Source organism: Agelaius tricolor, unplaced genomic scaffold (assembly GCF_023055355.1).
Source record: "Agelaius tricolor isolate 1412-34295 unplaced genomic scaffold, bAgeTri1.0.p SCAF_4, whole genome shotgun sequence".
NCBI lineage: Eukaryota > Metazoa > Chordata > Aves > Passeriformes > Icteridae > Agelaius > Agelaius tricolor.
In genome coordinates, this window is record NW_027269264.1 from 49,149,665 (window position 1) to 49,166,641 (window position 16,977).

General features: G+C 41.3%; 1 protein-coding gene across 5 annotated transcripts in view; it reads right to left on the reverse strand.

The window, feature by feature from the left end:
* Positions 1-16,977, reverse strand: part of UNC13B (unc-13 homolog B) — a 207,986-nt gene that overhangs the window by 133,789 nt on the left and 57,220 nt on the right. For 3 of the 5 annotated variants that reach the window (XM_071425664.1, XM_071425665.1, XM_071425662.1), the window contains one exon: positions 10,449-10,671. In XM_071425664.1, the coding sequence (XP_071281765.1) occupies positions 10,449-10,671 (223 nt within the window). Of the gene's footprint in view, positions 1-10,448; positions 10,672-16,915; positions 16,952-16,977 lie in introns of all 5 variants that reach the window. The other 2 variants (XM_071425663.1, XM_071425661.1) reach the window with 1 other exon arrangement.

Sequence of the window (16,977 nt, forward strand, 5' to 3'; positions counted from 1 at the left end):
GGAGCTGGACCACTGGAGAAGAAGGAGGGCAGATGAAACAGCCCCTCTGTTTCTTGTTGCTTCCCACCAGCAGGAGCAGCAGCAGGTGCTGAAGGCTTTGGTTCATCTGATACAGTGAAGAAGGAGAATATGCTCTTACTGGCTGGCTGGGATTTCGGAGCAGTGATATCAGAGAAGCTGAATGGCAAACTGAAACCTGACTCTTTGGGCGTCTGGTCTGGCTTTGGTTTTGCCCGATTAGCTGTGTCTCCTACACGACCTCCCTGTTGCTTTGGTGTGGCCGTGGGTGTGCTGCTTTGCTGCCTGGCTGGCTGGCCCAGCTGGCTTCCTCTGGAACCTACACTCACTGGCTTCTGTGAAACATTTCCAGGAGGCACTTTTTTACTTCCAGGAGACTCCTCAGATTTTTTAATTTGTTGTTCCTCTTGCACCCTGGGGCTAAGAGAGACCTGCTTGTCCATGCCTTCTGTTTTCACCTCTTCCTTGGGGGTGGAGGACAGACACGGCATACTGGCACTCTGAAGACCCCCAGTCTTAGGTTTCTGCCTTGGCTCAGTCACAGTCCTGCTGTTGGGTTTTGGCAGAGTTGTAGGACTTGAGGTTGGTTGAGAAGACACAGGCTCCACTTTGAAGAGATCTCCAAGGGATCCAAATAAAGATGAGATGCCAGAGGTTTCCTTCTGTTCTGGCTGTTTCACCTCTTCTGGTTTATTACTTTGCCTCTTCTCCGGTTCCGGTGATGGCTGTGGCACTTTGCTTACTTGTGTTTTAAAGAAATCAAAAAATCCAGAAGATTGGGGTTTGTTGGCAGTTGAGGTTGCAGGAGAATCTTCTCCAAGACTGAACAATTTCAGAGCACTTTTAAATAATGTCTCCTCAGGCTCAGTGGCTGGTTGGCTTGGAGTTGGCTGTGGCTGACTTGGTTCATTAATGGCTGCATGCCTTTCAAGACGCCTGGAAGCTGGAGTTGCTTTAACAGGTCTCTCTTCCCCTATGGGCCTGCCATCTGCAGCAGTTTGGCTCAGTATAGAAGGAGATCTTGTTAATCCTGGTTTTTTAACATGGATGTTTTCAGTCCGGTGTAATTCTGACTTTTCATTTCTAGCAGCCCCCAAATTAAGTTCTGATGAAGTACTTTTTCTTGGTTCTGATGTAACAGGAAACTTCTGCCCAGTTTGTTCTTCATCTAACTTTTTATTTGGTGTAAGTGGTAAAACATCAGCCTTATTTTCAGATGGTATTGACCATGTGTCTGTTCTCTTTGAGGTAGAATCTTCTGATGTCTCAGACCCAGAGCTTGTAGACTTTCCAATTAGTCCACCCAAAGCAGAAAATAAGGAGCTAACTTTGTTCACTGGTGTTTTCTTATCTTCCTCAGTCTTTTTTGCTTCTGTTACTCTTTCAGTAGATGCTGCAGTTTCTTCAGCTTTAGGAGTAGACTGAAACAGCTGGAATCCAAAGAATCCAGATGACCCACTCCCAGAAGTTGTCACTGGGACAGCCTTACCAACTTCCTTGGTGTGGACTTCCTTACTCAGAGATTTATTGAAAGCTGCCCTGGAATGTGTTCTGAGATCAAGAGTTAGTGGAGGCTCCTCTGAATGATTTGGTGTTTCCTTCTCAGGTCTGAAATCCACTTTTAGTTTTTGAAGTTTATAACCTGAAAAATCTAATGGCTGCTCTCTCTGATAATAAATTGACTCCTCAAACATTTGTGAAAAAGTTTCCAAATTCATGTTCATTAGCTGGTCGCTCCTCTGCAAAGCTACTGACAAATCCAGGGGTTTATTTGTTGTATAATCATCTAGGCACTCTTCTTCAGCAAACCAAAACAGTTCATCTTCACTGCCAAGAGGGACTTTGAAACCACAAACAGCAATTGTGCTGTCTTCTAGCACAGCTCTTGGAATGGAATCCATCTGGAAATTATAATCCCAGCAGTCCATGTAGGAGTAAGTTTCAGGAGCACACACGTAGACATACTGTCCAGTGGGATCAGTGAGCAGGGAATACACATACTGGTTGTCACTGTACATGTAGTATCCACAATCACCATCTTCTGATGGCCACCACACGCCCTGCTCAAGCATCATTATCCACTCCTGATACTCCCGGCTATAGGATGAGTACATTAAGCCTTCATCCATACTTAAAGTGTCTTGGTCAATTAGTGTCCACATTGTTCCATCACAGCCAGAGGAGTAGCTCAAATCCATGGGCAACTCTTCAAATGAGTAACTGCCATCTCTTTCAAAGGGCTGAAAGTTACTGTAACTTTCACTGAGAGAATTAGCAGTCCATGCATCGTTTTCTTCCAAACAAATGTCTTGGAACATTAACTGGTCAAATGACTCATATGACATCGCACTTAAATCTAGACTCTGTCCATCAAAATTGGCATTAGTCTGCCAATCCATCACATTTGCATTCCCATCCTTTTTACAAAGATTCATTACCACATCGTTTTCAGGCCAGTCCAAGAACTGAGGGGGCAGAACAGGGTTCTGGTTTAATACGTAGTAAACTGGTACTGCTATTCCATGAGTGCCAGCCAGTCCACCCACTTCATATTCCCATTCAAAGCTAGAATGGCTCCTTGTTTCCTGATGAGCTGAGTACTGCTCTGTAGGGTTATAGCCTTTATTAGTCAAATTGAGAGATTCATTTGATCCTTTGTTTAAAGGAGTTGGAAGAATTTTAGATTCTGCATCCTGGTGAGGAATATGCCTACTATTTACAGGCTTTCCAGACAAGTCCTGTACATTGGCTTGCAGATTTAGGGCCTCAGAGAGCACAGGATGTGCACTGTGAGGAACATGAGGCTCAGTTGTTTCATTTACTCTTGCACTGGATAGGTGGCCAGTAGTGGAAGATTCCACTGTTTTCACATTATCCTGCTTCTCCTTTGGCTTTGGCAGCAGATTTTTTAAGAAGCTGGAAGCTTCCTGCTTTTCTCCAGTGCTGCTTTGACTGTCAGAAACCATTCCTGAATTACTGGGTTTTGTCTCCAAGCTAGAATCCTCACCTCTATCAAAAAGCTTCATGAAGCCCAGAGAATTTGGTTTTGTCTTCTCTTGCTTACATTCAGACAAGTTTTCATTCGAGGCAAATCTAAATAAGCCAGAAAATAATCCAGGAGAAGTGGTTTTCTGGCTGTCACCCTCACTTTTAAGAGTTGAATCTTGATTATTTGCTGTATTTTCATTTGAAGAAATGTGAAGAAAGCCAGGAAGAAAACCTGTTGTGTGCTTCTTCTGAGTATCATCTGCCCTTGGAGCTTCTGGCCCTTTGGCTGAAGAGGTGGATTCAACTGAGCCTTTGCTCAAGTCTGCTGCATTTACTCCCTCTTTCATCTGTCCTCCTTTCACATTTCTAGGTTCTTCTTGAGTACTCTTAGATTTCTGCTGCTCTTCTTTGGCCTTAAGGGTAGCAGAGGCACTATCCTGGTGTTTTTCTCTGTTTACCTGGACAGTAGATAGGTTTTCTTTAGTCATGTTTCTCCTTTGTAAAAGTTCCTCCTTATTGTCTGATAAATTTGGAACTGAGCTAGATTTTACTGAAACAGCATTTCCGGAATTACTGTTTCTGCTTTCATGCAGGGAACTGCTACTAGAACCCTGATGACTTTTTTGATGCTGTGTAGGTGCTATATTTTCTGCAGAAGAAAATTTAAATAATGATGACATAAAGCCTCCCTTTTCATTCTTCTGCTCCTGCTTTGCTGATGAACCCAGCCCACTGATAAAAGGAAGTTTTCCAGTGAAAGGAAATGAGTGCTCTTCCTTTGATGAACTACTTTGTTTTATATCCTCCTCAGACTTATGGTCTTTAAAATGTTCAGATGTACTTTCTCTCTTCTGTTGTTCAGTAGAAGGAAGTAAGAATTGACTGAAAGACTTTTTAAGTGGGCTAAAAAAGCTTTCAGATGCTGTACCCTGATCTTGAGGCTGTGACTTAGGTTCCACATTACCTCTGTTTTGCTTGTTTGCCAGTCCATGGCCTGCAGGATGCTGATCCTCTGAGTGATTTGCAGGAGGCTGGTCCCTGGCCATGGGTGCACCCTCTACCAAAGTGGCACCTGGCTGACTTGTAATAGGATGCAAATCTGGTTGCTTCTGTGGCACATCTGGCTGCTTGGGAGCCAAGAGACCATCAAGATTGGCTTTCAGACTGAAGGAACTGACTGAGTTTGTGAGCCTGCCAAAGATGGAAGACACAGAAGTGCTACTTGCATTTACCTCTGCCTCACTTTTGGTCTCACTTTTCTGTGCCTCTGGAACAGTGCTGCTGGTTCTGGCTGACATCTGTTCAGTTGGTGCTTCGCTCCTTTTTGCCTCCTCAGCTTTCACAGCATGGCTGCCCTTGGGGTGCTCCTCTTTTGTGACTTCTTGTTTTGGCACTTCCTTCTCAGAGAAGATCTTTAAAGGATTCAACATTCCTAGAACCGAATTCACAACTGAATGCTGGTTCTGCTGGCTGTCGCCAGAATTTCCTTGTGTTTGCTGGGGAGGATGTGGTGCAGAAGCCTTACTGTCTGTCTCAGTGGTTTCTGGCTTGTTGGAGTTTGTGTTCTGGGCTCTTTTATCACCACTCACCTGGGATGGTAGCAAAGACTGAATGGAGAACTTGGTGTCAGATTTACTATCTGCTGCTCCTCCAGAAGCAGAACTCTCACTTTTAGCCTTACTGGTAAATACATTCAAGATTCTGCCTTCTGATGAGTTTTTGTTTTCTGTATTCTCTGGAGTGGAAGACACAAGTTTTTCAACAGATGCTGTGAGTTGCTTTGTGCTTGACCCTACCTTCTCTGTGAAAGAACTAAAGAGGGAATTCACTGTATTTTTCACACCTGACAAGTCCGGAAGAGATTCAGATTTGCTTTTGGTACTCTCCTCTGCAGCAAGATGTTTGGTCTGCTCAGATTTTTTAGCTTCTGCTGTATTATCAGCATTATCCTGCTTCAGTGGCACATTCTCAACATTTTTTTTTGTTTCTGGCAATGTACCAAATTTGCTGATTTCTTCCTCCTTTTCAGCCAAATATTCAGAGACTGATTCTACTAGACACTGAAGTTCATCCATTGTGTCTATGTACTCCTCATTGGGTTCTTCAACAGGTGACAGTGTTAAGTCTTGCACAGGATGATCACGCTTGCTCTCTTTAGTTTTATGTTTTTTATCAGAGTCATCTTTTGACTGGGAGCCCATATTTGCAGGGAAATTAGCAGTTATGTTTCTCAAATGGCTGATGTCAGAATCATACCATCTTCTTGAAAGTTCTCCCATTTCCTCATCTGAAACAGGCGAGTACTGAAACTCATCAGAAGCACTGCTATCAAATTCCTCAAGGACATCAACAGGCACAAAAGTGTTCCCTAGCATCCTCATGTGTTTCATGTCCTCACTGTTACTCAGGTGAAGTGAGTCGTCATGGTTCATCCCCTGCTTGCTGGGTAACTTGCCACTTTTAACCATTAACCCATTTTTGTATGGTCGCAGGACTGGATAAGCAGGCAACCCCTTACCTTCAGAGTTCCTGGTATATTTTCTAACTCTATCATATACTGGGAAATCATCAATGGGTTCAGAATCAGCTGCCACACCATTGAAATAAACTGTTTTCTCCCCAGGAAACTGCAGACTTCCATTTCTTTGCAGGCTTATTCGTTCTCTCTCTTCAAAATTGTATCGCAGTTTCTTTTTCCTTCTTCTGTCAATTGTATCATATTCCTGAGGATATCTAGGGACATCTACAGACCCTGACTCCAGACACACATTTTGGCAGTACCTTGATCTTTCATAGTGATTTAAATTTTCTCTTTTTGAGAGAGTTTGTATCTTTTTCCCATTTTTCTCATGCCAACTTCTAGTTTTATGAGTTTTTTCTAAGAAATCCTCTATTAACAGTTTTCCTAGCTCTTCATAGTTACTGTCCTGTTCTTCTTCTCCATCTTCAGTGTCAAATGGAATGATCCTGACTCTTTCATTTCTAGCTAGAGATCCTTGTCTAAGATGAGAAATAAAGGGAGTGGGAGGGAAAGGAAGAGAGGCAGCAAAAAAAATAGGAAGGGAAAAACAACAGTTTTAAAAAAAGCTATAGGAAGGACAGAAAAAATAGTAATGGAAAAACATGCATTGAATAAATGAAAATTAAAATCAGAAACATTCAGAAATAACAAAATTGAAAACCTTCCAACCTACCACCATTACACTTCAATCAAATAGTCAAAAAAAGCAGCATGGGTTGTGAGATTCCATCGGTTATGTCTGCACAAAATTTAGAAATGCCTTTTTGAGGGAGAACAGCTTTTTGTGATCAAGTGAGGGCACACAGCCTTGGCAGTACCAGTACTCTGCTGTTGCTTTTTTAGGCATGCTGAAAAGAAGTCACTTATTGCAGCAACAGGACTACTTCGAGATGCAGTGCCCACGCGCACCATTCCACTATGTTGTGCCTGCATTTCGGTCGCCCTGGGCTGCAGACTTTGTTTTAGCAGTACTCATTAAGCCTTCAGACACTTTCTACCTCCCAGAGGTGGCAACAGAGCAGGGATTTCATCTGGAGACTTAGAAGTCACTGGACCCCAGGCAAGTGAGGACAGGGGACAAAACCTAAACTGTGGGCACGAGCAGCAAGAGGAGTTTCAGCTATTTCACCATTCCTCTTTGCTGGGAGAGCTCTTGCTGCAGCTAATAGCCTCAAGGTGCCCCTAAACAACACAAAATTAAGATTCTCAGAGCTGTTACTAGACCAGAACGAAAATCAAAACACTGGTGCTGGATATTAGCCCATCATAAGCCTCAGATGATCTTCAGGATCTGTATTTCCCATTTATAACGCATTTGAAAAGATCCATCAATTTATAATTGTCCATTGTGGGAGAATGAATTAAGCTGCAGCAATTAAGCTGAAACAATCTGATGCTTTCTAGAAACCCAAGTAAATGACCCTTGGGATTTTGGGATTAATTCTTATCCCTTGGTCAGCAGGATAATCTCAATCGTTCAACAGCCCCAAGGGTAATAGCAAGGAAACTTCTTCACCTAAACCTCACAAGGACAGCTTCTGACAATCTACATACAAACAAGCAGGTAGAAAGTGGATGTAAAGATATCAACATGATCATCTGAAAGATGCAGCTTTGCCTCACATCATCCACTGCTGAGAACTGAGGAGCATGAGGGCATGTGTGCCCCTGACCCCCTAGTGCTGGAGAAGGGCCAAGACAGCAGGCATTTTATGGATACTGCTAATCCAAGAGTATTCACCATGCATGAAACATGACAACATAGGATACAGATGGGATAATCCTGAAAGACAGATGGGTCATTGCATTTTCTACTGCTGCATTAGTGCTGCATTTCCAACAGTACTAGCTAACTTATACTAATTGGAAAGATGCTCATTACTTTAAATGAATCCTGTTATACACAGTTTAGAACACCTATTACACTTCTTGCTCACTATTTTAAGTCAGTAAATGAAATCATTTTCTTTCAAAAGATTCCCAGGGCCACCATAGTTACTGGATCAAGCCCTTCCAGAGCTCAGCTGAAGACAATGGGTGCTACATGAATGTCTGAAGAGCCATTATCTGTAAATGCGGAACCGAAAAAATGTACTAATTTAGGCGTAAAGAAAATTACTTTTCTTTCTAATCTTTCTAAATTTCTTTTCTTTCTTTCTTTTCCTGTATGTGTTTTCTCTGCTCTTTTACAAAGCATCCCTCCTATTAGAAATAATGATGAGAAACCCAACACATGAGAGGAGAAAAAGACACCAGCCCAGCATTTAACTACTGCAGATCTAAAAAACAGCCAAGGCAAACAGCGAATATCAGCTGAAATGTACCACAAGAACACTTCAAAGCAGCAATACTGGGGAGACAGGCAGAGAGGTGCAGAGAGGGTAACCCACTCATCTGACAGATCTTAAGACTCAGATGTAGATTCTCATAGTGGAATCTATGCTATCATACTGAGTAAGACTAGGGAGGTATGGAGGACAAACAGTTAAAGAAAATGAGCATTGCAAAGAAGTTAGTGCTTAAACAAAAAAGAAAAAAAAAAAAAAACAACAAAAAAAACCCAAACAAAATGCAAACAAACAAACAAACAAAAAAAACAACCCACAAACCAAAACTGAGGGAAAGATGTCTGTTCTTCTGAAGCCAAACTGGTTGCTGGCAGCAAAACACACTCCAAGAACACATAATAATATTGCTTGTCATCCTTACAAGAGGTTGGAAGAAAATACATTACTTCAATCACAGGAATATGATCACATGTAACAGCTAATATAGAGAAGCAGAACTTTTTCATCCAAATCCAAATATTGTAAGAAAAAAACCCAGGTGCTAGAACAGACACTTTCAACTGAGGCATTTTGGCACTGATAACCTTCTGCACAGTTCAAGACAGGTTTCAGCAGGTTCTTGTCTGGTTCCTCTGGGTCTGCCCAGGATAGCCTCCTACAAGCCCTCATTTTCACAGTAACCATCAGCTGCAGTCTGCCAGGAACACTGATTTCATCAGGTGACTGCCTGACACACAGCACTCAGAGCTGCTAGGAACAGAAGTCAAATACAATTTGTTCCTGAAACACTCAGCTACAGCTTTGTTTTGAAAATATTTCAGGTCTACCCACATGCTTCTTTTCAGCTAGCTTGTTAGAAATACCTTTCTGGTAAGTAAGAGAATCCCACATAGCCTCTTTGGAAAGCTTATTTGCACATTTTATGTTATAAGATTAAACAAGTAGCAAAGAATCTTGTTGGGCACGTGGAAAACGCACATGGGAACAGAAACTCTCAGATCACCATTGAAAAAAAAGATCTGCATTTGAAGATCTGCATTTCTGGACTGAAAGTAATTTTAGACCATAGCAAACTACAAACCTCATGGTTTTCAAGTAAATTTTATCAGTCCAGACCCTTTCACATCAATACCTTAAGGAAATCAGGGGGAAAAAAAAGAAATACATTCCAGCTTGGTATTCTCTAAAAATTTAAACCAGCAGCGGTTCTTTAGAAGGTCTTAAAAACACCTCTATCTTTTAGATACAGATAGAAATTCACATACACACTGCCTCCTAGCAAAGTGAGCAATGAAAAACTACCTGTATTGTCAACACCACTCCAAGAAATCACACAACTCCAAAAATATGCCACCAGCATTGGCTTCCCCTGACTGGGGGTCCAACATCACTGTTCAACTCAGCTCTTCCAAAAAGAAAAAGCCTCAGCTCATCTTCTCAATTAGATCTTCAGCAATTTTACCACTGCAAGCCAGCAGCACAGACTCACATGGGAAAGGGAATAATTTGCTTATATATAAGACATTTAATGAACTAGGAATAGAGCACTAGGAATGACACATCACACTGCAGTAAATGCATTTTGTTGGCACATTTGCTTCTATTCTTGAAACCTCAGTAACAGTAACAACATTAGATGTTACCATAAAACTTCACCCTTTACTATTAAAGATCATACATCAAGAAGGGCAAAACTTAACCTCAGTCACCCAAGACAATAACTGAATTTAGGTTCAGACTTTAGCAAACAAGAACATTCGCACCAAGAGAGATAAGGTAAAAAAAAAATCAGTTATAATACAAATAGAACTCTGCACCTCTAACTGTCATAGTGCCTCCTCCTTCCTCACCAAAGGCAGAAGTAGCAGCTTAGCCTGTTCTACAGAACCACTCAGCAAGCTGACCAAAATTAGCAGCACTGTCCAAAATCTTCTGCTTTCACCTTGCACAACTAGTTCTAGCTCACAGCCAATGATCCTGGTAAGTTAGTGCAGCAATGCTCAATACTTCAACAAGTTAAAAACACTTGTGAAAAAACACTACTAAGTTATGTAAAAAAAAAAAAAATTCAGAGCAAACAAACTATCTTTCATACAGCTGAAAGTATGAAAGAGAAAACACACCATTCAACAGTGTTAAATGGTAACAGGAACAGAAGGAAAAAAACCCCAACAACTAATCTGTTACAGACTTTCTTCTTGAATACATTGTTTTGGCAGATCTAATAGAACTGGAGCTAATCCAGAAGAGAAAATAAATCTGCATCAAGGAAGAAGCTCCCAATAGGATAACTCTGCTAGAATGTGTTTCACTGGCTTGAGAGGCACACCTACGCCATGGTACCAGAGCAAGCAACTATCCACTACTCTAGCCTTCAGAGAGTAACGGTAAAGTACAGCCAAGCGCAAATGACCTGAAGTTGAGCATATCTACTCCCTAAACTGCCAGAACACATACCCTCCACAGGTTTCTCCTCGTTCACAGCAGAATCCCAGGTCAACAACACAGACAACACCTTCCTACCAGAAGACTTCCAGAGCCCTTGATCTGCCCTTCTCTGCCAGCTCAGTACCTTCATGGTCTGCAGTGGAAAAACAAAGGGCAAGGAGAGCTACCCATAAGAGAGCACTCACCTGGCGGCCACATGCTCCCGATAATCTAGATCATAATTGTGGAGGGAGTTGGCACAGGAATCCCGCAGGACCCCCTGCTGCTGCAGGCGGGCCGGGCCCGTGAACTGGTGCACGGAGGCGTTGGGCTGCACGGTGCTGTGGTACCGAGGGGGGATGCTGCTGCTCGTCTCGCTGCGGTAGTCGCTGTCCCGGTCATCCACGGCACTGTCAGCATCTTCAAAGGCTAAGAGACAAAAGCAGTTTAAGGGCACAGCTCTCTCAAGCTGCCTTGCTGGGACAGTGGAGCCCGTTTAGTTTTGGAAGAATGACCAAAAAAACCACTATTTCTGCTGTGGCTGTATCTCCATCTGGGAGCTGGCTATAATCTCCAGTTCTCTCAAGTGTGCACCAAGGAACTGCAGTGATTAGATCCATACCCTCCTTTCCCCCTTCCCATTTTTCTTTAATCATTACTAAGAGGCAGATTAAGACATCTGTATTTAAAACAAAACACCTTCCCCCCCAACAAAAAAATAATCAAACAAACCCCAGCAGCTAAAATTTCAGTTACTTTGCAGCTGCCAAAATGAACTTTTAGATATTCAAAAAGAAAAAAAAAAACAACACAAACTCAAAAACACTTTGTGGAAAGGAGCTCTTTCTGAAAACTTTTCAACCTTTAAACTGTAATACTGTCCTTTCTTCTCAACATTCCTAACCAGAACTTTGTGCTTCTGGATTTTTTTAAATGCTTTTTCTTTTTTTTTTTTTTTTTTGGAAGTATTAGTTTAAGTTAAGAGAAATTAATGGAAAGTACTCAGTAGGAAAATCAGAAGAACTGGGAGAGCAGTTCTGCCAATAAACAATTACACTACTTCTTATAGGGGAAAATTGCTACATTTAACACATAAAGGTAAATTTTCTTAAGCACAGTACTTAACACTAACAATAACCTTCACAAATGAAAAAGCTCCTTTCCGACCGAGTCCCTCTCCCTACAGAAACACCTCTGCTTGGTAATCCTTCAGGAAAGGAGAATGCCAAGTTATAGTGAGGTAAGGTATGAAAAATATATGGCTGTGTGTGGCTGCGCAGGATGCAAGGTTATCTTTGCAAGCTTAAAGTGAAATACACACACCATAAGGCAGTGGAGTGCACCATTAACATGCTCGAAACAACAGAAAATAATCAGCCATTATTCATTCTCTCTGCCACCAAATCTGTCTAAAAGGGACAATCAAACTAAAGCCCTCTCTGGTAGGTTATCCAGTGGTGTGTGTCCTACACAGTCATTCATCATGAGGCTGAACAATGAAGTGAGAGCGCTCTTTACATGTCAGATCCTTAAAGAACCCTGCATTTCAGTGCTGAAATTCCAAGTAGATGGAATGCAGCATGAGGGAACCCCCTTTTCTTCCATGGGTGCTTCCCATACCCCTAACTCAATTTCCATTTTGTTTTAATATGAGGTAAAATTTGTTCTTGGTGATCTTTTCGGTTCTTTCACAACATAGTAAGATTAGCACTCTAAAGTGGATGGAAGAGGAGAAAAAAATAGCAGCAGTAAACATCTGCAAAATATGGGCCACTTGAAAAAGCTCTGCTCTACACTCTTAAGTGGAACCAATTCAATTTGATTGTCCACACCGAAAACTGAGTTAAGCCTCCTGCCTTTTAGTAGTTTAAATGCTGCAGCGCTCTTGTCAGTCTCTAGTCAATTGAATAGAAATGAGTATCAATCATATGCTGCTGTATTCAGCTTTATGAAAAGCACAGTGTCCATCAATTTTATCCCAGCTCAGTGCTTAGGAAAAATATTCAATATTTACTATACAGAAATGCTTTCATATGCCAAACCTCACTGAGGAGCACCAAACTTCCAGTCTGTGGAGCAAAGGCTGATCTATTTGTCAATCACAAGTCTTACATTGACCTCACAAGAATAATAAGCTATTACTCAGCTGAGCAATGTCATTGTTATTGCTCAAGACTTGAGCCATTGCCATCTAATGAACAATAATTACTTCTACTGGACAGAAAACACACTGCTCCAAACAGTCTCTTAAGGCCTCACTTTACTGCTCAATTAATTTCTTCATTCCATCAGATGTAACTGTCATTTAAGGTAAAGACTAAGTAACTCTGGTATGATGGAAAGTTCTTCAGCTGTGGCTCCATAATCATCACAGCACTTGTAGAGGCTGAAGGCAGTCTAACTGAGATACAGGTTTAAGATCTGGTAAAAGTCACCAGACCAACAGCTTTAGGGATAAACATTTTAGCTAGCCTCAAATGTGCAACAAAAAATACAAACCAGTAGTAAAATTATCAGAGTGAGAAAAGCTGAATCCAGTGGCTCACTAATACTGGGAGTGTAAAGATTTACACAGTTATGTTTATTAGGAAGCAGAACACTGCTTCTATGGGTCAGCAACTCTGACCAGCTGACAGGCTCAGAGAGTTCCAAATTAATCAGACTGTTGCAGAAGCACTATCTGGATTTGTTCACCAGTCATCGCATCTCACCTCTGCACTATCAAAGGAAGATTTCTGACATAAACCCCAGTAAGCAACATCCCAAAATAGCTGATTAGCATAAATGTTAATCAAACATTTAGAGCATATAAGTTTATAAAAGCTAACACCAGAACTTCTCAGACTTCTTACTGGTTTATAGCAGCAGGAAGCCTCTTTGAGGTCACAACACAAAATGCCTCCCTGAGGCATGTTTAAAGGATGCAAGGCTCCATGAGGCAGGAACATGTTTTTTCTCTGATGTATGCCACATGAACCTAACAGCATCCACAGATGTTAATACCAGACAGAAATCCTCAACTCATAAATAAGAGTGAACTCAAAAAACTCTTAGTCATGCTGAACTGCAACTAACCTATGAGCACTCTCCCTTTATTTAAAAGAAGTGTTCTCAAACAAAGACATTGCTCAGCCTGATCAAAAGCATTAAAACCTGGCCCATATGTGGCTTACAGCAAACATTATCTTGGCAAGAAAGTGTTTTCTGAAATGCCAGCATATAATGATGATGCCATTCATTAACATACTTGACGCTTAAATTTTAATTAAGAGACTGACAAGAACTTGCAGAAGTGGCTTTGGGGATGCAGCGCCCCTTCAAATGGAGGCATTACAGCCCATGTTTCAGCAAAATATGCCTCATAACACACATGGTGTAATAAATTCAAGTAGTTTTCTTCAAACAGGTGATAAAACAAGTCTTCTATAAGCAAAGCTGGAGCTTAGCCTCAGTCTTGGAAGATCAGTAAAACTGGTAACAAAACATGTAACAATAAACCTAAAAACCCAGTAATTTTTTACCCAAGACTGAAAAATTTCACATATACCAAAGAGCTGTCAAGGGATGAAAATTGTTTCTTTGTCACTGAACCTACTGAGTAGAGAGCTGTGGGTAAGGCTGAAGGGCAGGACAGAAGCATGCTGTTCACGTTTCATTACTGAATATTCATGCATATAGGGAGCATAAGAAAAAAACCCATGGGGGCAGTCACATCACACAGTAGGATTTCACAGAATGGGGAAATCAAGGAAGGAGATACCTTCTGTGACTGTTATTCCTCCCCCTAACTCCCACCCCCAGAAGTGGGAGTTAGGGGGAGGAAGTTATAACATGACTGCTGCAGGGTAGAACACATACAGATTTTAATATCTTGACCTCAAAAACACTTTTACAGTCCTGCTACGCCAGCTCAACTAGGCTGCTTTAGCCTCTGGCAGCTTTCTTTACATCAAACTTCAGGACAGGAAGGAAAACTAGCAGCAAAATTATTAGAGGTGGCTGGATGAATGCACTTGAAGAAGTGGTTTTGCCTGGTTTAAAGTCCCAAGGCACAGCAGGAGCTCCTCTCAAAACATATTCAGTTGAAATTGCCTCCTGCTTTTCCTAGCACAGTGCGTCATCAGCCCCTGGGAGCTGACATCCAGTCCCCCAAGCTTAAGTTATCCTCTACAAACTTGAGGAAAATCTTGGACAAAAGCAAAACCCTCGTAAGTTCTCCAAAACAAGCCCTGAGCTTTTTACAGCTTTTGTCTATGTTAATAATGGTAGAAGAAAATAAAGTGTACTAACTGAAGGAATAATTTCTAGGTCAGCAAAAGCCTCTGCTCGCTCTACACCATGGGCCTTGCAACTAATTCACCTTCCCCTCCTGTCATCCATTTAAACTTCTTCTCATCATAGCTGCCAACAGTTTCTTTCCTTAAGTCTCAGAACCCACTGCACCATCATCTACTGAACCACTAGTCACTTCTGACAAATACACTTTCTAAAATCTTATAACCAAAATGCATACTAGCTGAAAGAGGATACTGAAGTAAGAAGGAAGGAAAAAAATTCAAAAGGACACAAGGATGATTTTTGAGGCTCTTCTATATCTTTTTTATGCTAAAACTGCCTAGATTTTGAGAAATTATTTAAATGGAACTTTGCAGGTCATTAGTTCATTGTGTTGCCCTCACAGCTTAAAAATACATTTGAAATTTGCATATTTTTAAGACAGTATGTTTGCAATACTAAGTCTCCAGTTTAAGAGCTTTCATAATCCTGTTTTTCTCACTTGAAAATACTCTGCTGCTGAAACATTCATCAGCCAAGAACAGAACTGACAGGCTGAAGTGCAAAGACTCCCTTTAACATCTACCCTACTTCTTCAAGCCTTTCCCTTTCCTAAAACGAAACTAGGTCAGCAGTACAAGATGCCTCTTTCCTAAAGCATCCTCTGCCCAACTAACAAGGGTCTGTGCTACAGCACTCCTCTTGCATGAAGCTCCCACCAGGAAAAAGTCTTCCAGCTACCAATATGCTGTTTCTGCTGCTTCCTTCTCAGCTGCTTTTTAAACATTACAATTAGAAGCGTGTTTTTCATTTATATTGTTTTTCATATATCAAGCTAACGGAGCTCACTTGGAAACACCACTAACACTGCCCCGAGGTTGACTGTAAGGATGCTAAAATGATTTCAAAGAGGACAGCACCGCAAGGAAGAAGGGGAAGGAGGAATGGAGGGACCCTCATGAATACAAGTACCTTTTAAAGCAAAACAACCACACACTGACTCTCCAAATAAACAGGAGAAATACATGTACACAGCCTTCCTAGACTTCTCATTGACTGATGCTTAAACATCCCACTTCCCTTCCAAATACCTAAAAATGGAAAAGAAAGCTATTTAGGACACTAGTCCTTCTTATTAGTGTCAAAAAGTTAATTAGTTACCTCTCAGTTATCCTACCTCAGTTACCTCAGTTATCCTACACCTCCTTTATCCTACAAAGAATAAACAATTGAGACATCCAGCACTGACAGCACAAGCAAGTTGGTCAACACTGACGATGCACAAAGAACTTACATTTGATCAAAGAGAGGAGAACAAGGAGGACAAAAAATGTTGTGGGAGAAGAAATGGGGAAGTCACTAGTGGAAGACTTCTAGAATGCAGAACAGATCCACATATGAAATGCACTGTAACATCAGCTGGACATTAGGCTCAGAAGCAGTAAGAGCGCCCTCTACAAACTCCATTATGTCAAAAATGGAAGAGCATGAAGCACAATCTCTGCCCTGCTGGAGGCAGCCACAGTGATCTTTCTTTGCATGCTTCCCTAAACAACACTCACATTCTTGTCTTGCACACAGGGAACAAACACCTTTGCTTTAAGACTGATTAATCAACCCTTGCATGTTCTAAAGACTACGGAAGCCACACACTGTATCTTGAGCTTGCTCAACTTTGCCTGTTAGCATCTGTGGCACCTTCAGAAAGTGAAGGTGCATTTTCTAGAACAAAAACCAAAAATTTTGCAGCGTAACCAGAAGTTAACACAGCAATCTCCAGGTGTGGCATCAGCTCTACAGATCACAGACAGCTGAAGTATCTGAGCTTTTCCTCAGCACTAGTGAAAGCAAAGCCCTGAAACTTTTGCCATGATATACTTGTCCCACTGAGGCTGAACATAACACAATACCTACAGCCTCACGGGTGTGCAACAGTCCTTTCTTCTTTCAGATTTACTCCTATTTGTAGTATTTGGAATATATTTCCACCATAGCTCATCTTAGTAAGACAATGACTACAGATTTCCTTGTGTTTTTCTATTACTTCAAACACTGATTTGGGCTCACATAGGTATGAAGACCAACATAAAAGACACACACAAGTAAAAAACTAGAATCACCTTTATAGGACAAGAATAACAGTCCAAATATGCCATCATGTCCTCAAATTCCAGTAGAAGGCACAAGCAACTCATATAAAACATGACCAAAACAAAGCTAAAAAGTGAAAAAATGAACAGCCATCCATCCACACAAATATGAAGACTAAGTGAAAGTAAAATAAAATACAACGGAACAGACTTTGTATATGCATGAATATTTCCACTTTTCCTTGTACTGGAGCATGCTGCATCACTATACGATCAGAAAGCTTGCAAGAAATCAAACTGTTACGTACTCAGCTGCTCTCCCCATCCGAAATAACTCCAGTTGCCTGCATGTAACACAAATGGCAGAAAA